The sequence below is a fragment of the Cinclus cinclus genome, chromosome 6, assembly GCF_963662255.1.
Source record: "Cinclus cinclus chromosome 6, bCinCin1.1, whole genome shotgun sequence".
NCBI lineage: Eukaryota > Metazoa > Chordata > Aves > Passeriformes > Cinclidae > Cinclus > Cinclus cinclus.
In genome coordinates this window covers 26,916,875-26,925,393 of record NC_085051.1, presented here as the reverse complement: position 1 = coordinate 26,925,393, position 8,519 = coordinate 26,916,875, and the positions used below count along the sequence as shown (strand labels likewise).

The 8,519-nt window shown below is 38.5% G+C and overlaps 1 protein-coding gene across 1 annotated transcript; it reads right to left on the bottom strand.

Moving 5' to 3' along the window:
- Nucleotides 1-920: 920 nt before the first annotated feature.
- On the bottom strand, nucleotides 921-7,232 carry LOC134045443 (photoreceptor outer segment membrane glycoprotein 2). The gene is made up of 3 exons (XM_062495227.1): nucleotides 6,652-7,232; nucleotides 2,640-2,886; nucleotides 921-1,187 (listed from the first exon to the last, which is right to left on the bottom strand). Exons 1-3 carry the CDS (start codon nucleotides 7,230-7,232, stop codon nucleotides 921-923), a joined length of 1,095 nt encoding a protein of 364 aa, XP_062351211.1.
- Between the last annotated feature and the right edge of the window lie 1,287 nt (nucleotides 7,233-8,519).

Below are 8,519 nucleotides of genomic sequence, written 5' to 3'. Positions count from 1 at the left end.
TCTCCCTTCACTGATTTCAGATAATCCCTTACCTTCCCACCCCTGGATCACTGTGGTAAGTACTTTTGAAACAAGGAGCTTTGAAGCATCTAGGATCATCAGTGTTTGTTTCATAGGAAGTATCTACTTGTTTTTAAACTTGTGCTATCACATGCTACATGGAAGTTTAAATATCCCTGCACAAGCTGGCAGTTAGTTTTCTTGAGCAGAGAACTTTCAGCTGTACCCTTTCCCTTTCAGGGAAGTGGGGCAGCTGGCTTTTTCTAAACTGTTGGAGGGGGAAAACTAAAAGATACTTGGGACATTTTGGAAAAAAAAAGTGAAATACTTTTGTGGTAACTTATATTGCCTTCACCTGAATTTCACATACCTGGTGGATTCTTGTAGGCTTTATTATACATATATTTTTGTTAAAATTTCCACTTTACTAACTTGCACCAACAGAATCTTCATTTCAGTTTTTGTCTTTTTCGTAAAGAATCTTTAAATCCAGTGTAATAGTTTCTTTCGGGATTTCCCTGCTCCTGGAATTTTTATAGGTGTAATGACAAACTTCTGTAGTACCTGTTCAACTAATCTGTGTGTTAGTACATGTAGACCCATTCTGTCTGAAATATTTGTTTGTGCCTAATGATTATTCTGATGCATTCAGAGCATGGTAGAAGTCTGTAAGTAAAGGAGAGAAAGTGGGGGAAATTCCAGAAATTTAATGTAGTGTTGAGAATTGGGGATTTCACAAGTAAAAACACATCCATCCAAAGAAGTATCAGCATTTTTGGAAGTGTCACCAGTCTGTGGTTTGTTCAATTGTTTTACTAAGTTTTCTACCTTTATTTTTCCCCCACCAGATAAAATCTGGTGATTGTAGGACTGTAATAGAGCAAAGCTACACTTGCAATGTCATTTCTTGGAAGATTTGCCTACCTAGCTGCAGGGATGGATTTTGTTGTAATATTAGTTTTGTCACAGTCTGTGTTTTGAACATTAATGTTCGGGTCATTCATGCCTGACACAGTGGAGATCTGGTTGGCTTTGCCAAGGTTCTTAATGATACTGATGTTGTATTTGGCAGTTTCCACAAAACTATTTTCTAGTAACCAACCATCCGATTCACCCTCCAGATCTCCTAGCAGGAGGACATTCTTCATGGCTGTTTGTAGGTACCGGACACCAATCAGTACAGAGAGCTGTAAGAAACAGATAATGGTTAGACAGTTCAAACTGCAGCCTCAGTCCTATCACTCAGTCAGTCTTCTGACTTGGGTATTTACAAGCCTCATAACTGAGTGAAGCAGACAGACTCTTTAACCTAGCAGTGTATCTAACCACTTCTCTAATTAATTACATTTTTTTAAAGAAAGATAGCAGGGAGAGATGGATTGATTCTGTCTTCGTTCTTCAGGTAACAACCCCCTTGCATGTTATTAGTACATAAATACCTAGAATTACTCATGAACCTTCTAGCTTCAGAGACTGCAAGTAATTGATGTAGAATGGATGATCAGTTAATGGAACCATGAGTCAGTGGGAAAGAAAAAATTGTAGTATGTTAATTTCAATAGCTTTTTTTTTCCACTGACATTGATTTAATCAATATTTCTTCCCAGGAGGTTTAATTATTCCTGTATAAGCCATATGTGCCCTCTACATGCCAGGGCATGAAAATTAAGAAGGATGGCCTATAGCAGAGGTTCAAGTCTAAGTTTAGGGGAAAAAAACTCACTTTCATAGTTCTGTTGGAATCAAGATCAGCTTGTCAATATTTAAAGGAGCACAAAGAGCTGGCTCACAGCTTTTCACATGCTTCAGAGGCCTGTTATTTCTGGCACCCTCTAGCATTGCCTGATGACTGTAGTGAACTACTGTAATTGCAATGCTAATATTTATGCAATAGAGCAATAGTCAGAAAACTGAAACATACTAAAAAGGGAAGAAAACTGTATTGGAGCCTGTGCCATTGGGAGGTCCTTTACTTGCAGATGACAACATCCAGAGAACCCTTCTTTACAGACATCAGCAGGAGCACTGCAGCTTTGCAGGTGTGTAGCTTGCCTGTGATGCGCTTATTTTGATTGCATAACCAGCAGCACAATCTACTTCTAAAAGGATGATATGCCACGATTGCAAGTACTATCTATATGGTGAAACTGTGTAATAAAGGAGGCTTTGAGATATTAATAAAATTCTCAATTTTAATTATAAACAAAATTAATGCATTGAGCCAAAGACCTAGTCATGCTTTATATATTTGTTAAAAGTGATGAAAAGGAACACTCAGACCTTCTCACCAAATTTCCTTGCAGTTGCGACACTGTATGTATCATCCTTTATCTGATTCCATAAATGCATCAGGGAAGGGAATATGCTATATTCTGTTGAAAAAGCTCTATAAATATACAGAATTATACATGGTTTCTGATAGTTCTCATCCTCAATAAGATTTCCTTCTGCTCTGTGGACCTTGAGAAAGTTGTCTTTACTAAAGGAAATCCTTTTACTAAAGGAAAACATTCCTGAAGAGCTTGTGGATTTTATACTGGATGTTAAGGCACTTCTCAAGTGTTACACTGCCATCATTTCCCATCCTAGAGAGATGGAAGATTGATTGATGTGATAGAGACCATTTTTGTGACACTTACCTCAAACAACCAAATGAGCAGTGCTGCAATGCCAATGGATCTCATGATACCAGTGTAGTAATCCAGTAGGGCCTCTCTGCACCCCTTCATCCAGATATTGAGCTCCTCTGTCAGGAAATCATAGTTGTAGTGAGCACTGTTGTTTGTCAGCTGGTACTGGATGCAGGGCCGTGGGGAGCTGGGATTGCAGCAGCTGAAGGGGACTCCATCCACCAAGAACTTCCCATCAACATTGCTCTTCAGGCGGCTGTAACAGGACAAAGTCTGGGCGTTACAAACCTGGTGTCAGCAGCAGGCAGTGCCTCTGATTTTAGAATAGGAAGTAACATGACTGCTGCCTCTCCAACATAACAAAAGGAAAATGAGGATCTACTTTCAAATGGAAAAGTTTACTGCAGGAAAATTGAATATTGGATTTAAGTGTGATATAGCACAGTTCCTCATGTGGTTCTTCATTCTGTGCCACAAGATGTGGATTCAGTGTTCAGGGAGATGCTGCCTTTTCAGGTTTCTTTGTGCTGAATACTAAAGACAATTTTTGAACTTGTTTATCTTGGTGGAATTCTAATGGAAGTTATATCCCTTGAAATCCTGTGTTTCATTATCTTGGGATTGATTTTTCAACACAATCATTCCGTGAGAGAGATCCTAGTACAAGAACTACTTTGTATGCCACAAGAACCACTGGAAATCATCTGCTGGCCTTTTGTCACTGTACCTGTTGCAAGAGCTGGTCCAGCACATGTTTGAGACTAATTCCCAAGGGAGTTTCTACTTCTTGAATCTTGACTTTCTGTAACTTTAAGAAATGTATTTATTGCTAAAAATTATGCCTTTCCCTTCTCTATAAGATCAGGTGGAAAACAAGTGGTGAAAGAGGAAATAATAAAGAGGAATAGGAAAAAAAAAATCACAGGAGGGGAAGAGAACACAGTCTCACATTAACCAAGATTTTCTGGAAGTTAAATGAATCCTTGGCATCCATTTTGTTCAGCAAAAGAATTTCCCAGAAACTGGACAGTATCTAAGATGCTGAGAGAGACATACTGTGGGGAAGCAGCCTCTGAGCATGTATCTATTTTCGTCCTCAGTGGGAAAGGCTGATTTCCTGAGACAGTGGCTTATCAAGTCCAGGCCCTTTACCCTTTGTAAGGGGGCCAGAATACATGAAAGACAACTTTCACTTAGATATCCAGCTTTCACTGGATTTGCCAATAGTACATTTTTTAATACTTTCCAAAACTTATGCATTTATTAATGTTTGCAAATAATAGTTTTATGTTCCACTACAGCTGATCTAAAAGAGAGGGAGGGAAATCATTACAAGAGGCTCCTCAGGTAAACAGGAGGAGTGGGAATACTGTGGTCCAGTCATGATCTGGAATTTGGGACTAAATATAACCTTCAAATGTAACATAAACTGCTAGGAAGCTCAGTATTTGTGGCAGTGCTGTGATGGCAGAATTGCTTTTATTTATTGCTGTGAGCCTACTAAATGCAACCTCATTGTTTTTGGTTTTTCCTTCCTCTCTTTTTTATTCGGGTTGTAGTGTGTTTTGTTTTGCTTAAAATTCTCTCAAAAACATTTTCCTCAAACATCTTTCCAGGAAAACCAGAAAGTTCATCTGCCATTTCCCACTTAGGGGTGGGATAGGCATGAATTTTTCTTCATTTTCAAGTCTACCTTTTCTTTCTGTGGCCTTAATATCCCTGGTGATTGCAACAGAATGGAATCAGTGCAAAATAGCCCAAATAATCCACTGAAAGTAGACTAAAGTGTGTGAGCCATGTCGTAGGCAAAGGCAAAACCAGGCACTGGAATGGAAAGGAGCCAGAGAGGGACAAACCAGAGGGCTCCAGTGTGGGAGGAGAAAAGAAAGCTCGAAGAGGAGAGGAGGACTGGCACATTGTGAAAGGAAGATCTTATCTGGGTTGGCAAAATGCTCTCTTTGTTTCAGGGTATTATATATACTGAATAACCCAAATATAGTACAGCATTTTAGATGGTTGAAATAGTCTCTTAAATTGGGTCTTAAATTTTTCTTTTGATCCCAAGCATCAATATAAATACTTTTTTTTTTTTTTTTTGTTCTGGATGTTATAAAGAGGTTTCCTCTTTTCTGCCAACAGTAGCAGTTTCCAGACTTGGGTTATATCCTCCTGCCACTGTGTTTCCTTTGCTAGAGGCAGATTTAAAAATTATTTTACTTGTATCTTGGTACTTAATAGTGTATTGGTACTGTTAAAAGGGAAGACCTCAGTAAAAGAGTTGGTAGAGCAAAACATTCACTGCTATTTGCTATTGCAATTCAAAGTTGTTATGGTATTGTAAAACAAAAACTTGCTTTTGAGCAAAGATGATTTTTACCTGACCAAAGCAATGGTGGGATTTTACTGCTGTAACCTGCCTCATGTTCCTACCATTCCCACTGACTCTTTCCATGCCTTGTCAAACTGTGGTGCTGGCAAGAGCTGTAGAAGAGGGGGGAGAGAAGACGGCTTTGCAAGAAGGTGAAAAGTTCAGTTTGCAAAGGTTACATATGAGTTCACAGTATGTCAGATCTCACCTGCTTTGCCTCTTGATCTAAAAACTACTGATACAGAGTACAAGTTGAAACCAGGAAAGATTTGATTCTTTCTCCATCCTTTCAGAACATTACCAGCTGGGTTTTGCTTCCAATGATTTCATATCAAATATTTCACCACCAGATTTTTGGAAGTCATGGTATAATTTTGTTATACAGCACCAACTTGGATTCTGCCAACCGAGATGAAATTAAGCAATCTGTCTGCAGCAAAAGAAATCAGAAACTAATTTCCTCAGGCACATTTCCCTGTCACCTTCTGCCTAAAGGGGGCAAAAGCTAACTGACAGTGTATTCTCAAAACAATGGCAGAGCACAGGTGAGCCTGCAGAACTAAACACAGCTTAATTAAGACCCTGGGTAAGACATGACTGTTTCTGCCTCTCTCTCAGAAATAAAAGGCAGTTTATTTTACTTTTGACCTCACAGTAAGCTACTACTCTTAAATTCCTAGGGACCATCGCTGTTGTCACATCATTTTTGAGCATAGATCCGAGACTCAAAACAGTTCTGAATCAGTCTTTTCTGTGTGACACTTTCTAACTTCTCTCTTGAGCATGCTTATATTGCTTTATTTCCACAGACAGTATCTTCTGTATGCTGATGCCATCTTGTTTGTATTCTCCTAGGTCCTGCCCTCTGGTATGTTTGCAGCTCTCTATATATGCTTTGCTATGATGGTAGTTTCAAATTGTGAATTCTGTAAAATTAAGACCTTTGGCCTCCCTTCCTCTGGATTTATGGTCACTGATTTTTGAGTTCAACAAAATGCAGCATTTGACAAATGCCAGTCAAGCTCTTTGCATTTGTCTTCCCTGGGAATACAACTCTTATCAGTGAAGACCTTTTTCAGCTTTAGAAGAATTATTATAGACTGGATTGTCCACTTTTGAAATTTTTAATTTTTACCTTGGCTGTAAGTATTACCTCTCTTCTTTTTGAGCATATAATTTCACAGTTGCTATACCATGTGAAGCACCACCACCAAAAAGAAAGGGGGGATTTCTGCTTTTTTTATGCAGTGTACATGGCATTTGGCAGTTTCTCACATGGGAACATACAGATTTTAACTTGGGATTGCAATGTCTAATGCCTTGAAGAAGAGGGGTCTTCCAGTGCTTAGAATTGATTGTGTAATGTCCTGATAATACAATCTTTTTTTTTTCTTACTGTTATCAACTTACTATAAATGAAATTAAAATTTTGAGGTAGCTAATTCACCACACTGAAGGAGATACATCTTTGCTTAGCACCCCTAAAGGCTTAGCAAAAGGCAAGTATTGATTGTGCATGTATTTAGCATATTTTGTGAGTAACCTCATCATTCTGCATTTTTTTTTTAAGATACAAAGGTCCAGCAAAAAGGCTTTCCAGTCTCAAAATAGTTTTTCTCCTACAATTTTTTGTTATAACTGATAAATACTTACTCCAGAACCTCTTTGGAAGCCATATTCAGATAACGAGGAGATACCCACTGAATTTCAAACCAGTCTCTAAAGCCATTGTTTCCACAGCAACGGAATCCAATTTGTAACAAATCCACTGTTTTCTTTAAGAAACATCTCCCAGGTATGTCTGTGTCTTTATAGAACTTAATGGCATCCCTCAGTCCCAGGTAGAGAGACTCTTCCAGCTCGTTCCTCATGGTGTAGCACATGAGAGCACCCACCAGGATGCAGAAGGTAAAACAGAAGGTACATACGATGTATGGCAGCATTACTAGCTTCCATCGAGAGAACTTGTTTGCATCTGAGCAGTCATAGCAGATTTTGCCACCCAGGAAGTTGATGATACATGCTATGACCCCTACAGTGATCAGCATGTTGGGGACAGAGTTAATGTCCCCTTTTGCCATCACTTCACTGCGCTTCTTGATCTCTATTTTCAGAAAGAGGCCTAGACTGAAGAGAATGATCCCACTCACTACAGAAACCCAGTTGAGGATCCATAAGATCTGGGCTAATTTGTCCCTCTTGGTTTTGGTGAATTTGACTTTGAGGACAGCCATAGTCAGATGCGCATTAGGAAAAGAAGCGTAGGTCAAGGGAAGCTCGTAAGCTGATTAGAAGCATGGATCCCAGGCGTGCAGTAGAAATCTGAAGAAGAGGGAGAGAGATTACTGTCTGTTTGACCAGGTATTTATAGAACCTACAAAAAAAACTTCCTGTACAGCCTCACGTACTCTGAGTCCTGCCAAGGGAGTGCCCCAGTGAAATTTATTGCTTAAATTTCATAACAATGTGAATCACTTAAAAAAACCCCAAAACTCTAAGGACCAACTAAAGCGATTAAAAAATAAGGGAAGAGTATGAACAGAGACTCTGGATTCCTATGAATTTTTGTCAAAACCAATTTTCTCTGCGGACCTGTTACCTAAAAGTGAACTGGTCTGCTGTCTTTCCCTTCAGAAGACTCCCAGTGTCTTTCCCTTCTACTTGTTGTCTGTATTTTTTAAAAAACAATTATATATATTTATTATTCTTAAGATTCCTGTGTTATGGTCAGGTTTGTGTTCAAAAATGGAATAAACAAGACAAACAAGCATATATACAGCCTTCTTTTTTTTAAAAATTTTCTGTCTAGAAAACTTGCTTGTTTTGTTCCTAATTTGGCAACTCATTAGAGTGATTTTCTACTGTAAAAATTTGCATTATATAATTATACAGCAATTTAATTCCATTAATACGATGACATTTGTAAACAGTAAAGTGCAGTCCTGTAAATCTGGGGAAATGGAGATGTATAAGCAACATAATATTTTCCAAGTTAGTGGATGCTATTACTGAATAAGACTTGTATCAGCAAAAACAGTATGAAAAACACCTGCAGACAGACAAGCTGGACAGAAGTAGGGCTACACTGACCCAGCAACAGATCCCCAGCTGCAGTGATGCTTAGCATTGGGTAAGCAGATTGTTGCAGAGTGGAGTTTAGAAAGGTAATGGAATCCCAGTGTCTACATGTGTTTATGTCGGAGGGAATCAGTTCTGTTTGTACAGGCTAGGAATAGGTTTTGTGATTTCATATTACGATAATATTAAATATCTTCATGCATTAAGATTTTAAGTCCTGTGAGATCTAATTAATTCAAGTTGCATTTATTTTTTCCTGCATTTACAGAGAAAACTATTTCCCCTCAAAGCTATTCAGGTCTGTGTACCTTTTGTACAATACACAGAATAGTGTGCAAAAGGTACAGTGTTTTTCCTTACCAGTCTATTTCCAAAGGTGTTTGGGCCAGCAGCTTTCTGATCTTAAAAACAAGGTCCTAATTTTAATAATTGCTAAGTCTGAT

Excerpts from the sequence above, each read along its gene's own strand:
- LOC134045443 (XM_062495227.1), bottom strand. The coding sequence starts at position 7,232 with ATGGCTGTCCTCAAAGTCAAATTCACCAAAACCAAGAGGGACAAATTA. Across the intron at positions 2,887-6,651 it reads GCTTCCAAAGAGGTTCTGGA|CCGCCTGAAGAGCAATGTTG; the intron begins GTAAGTATTTAT and ends GTCCTGTTACAG. Across the intron at positions 1,188-2,639 it reads TGCTCATTTGGTTGTTTGAG|CTCTCTGTACTGATTGGTGT; the intron begins GTAAGTGTCACA and ends TGTTTCTTACAG.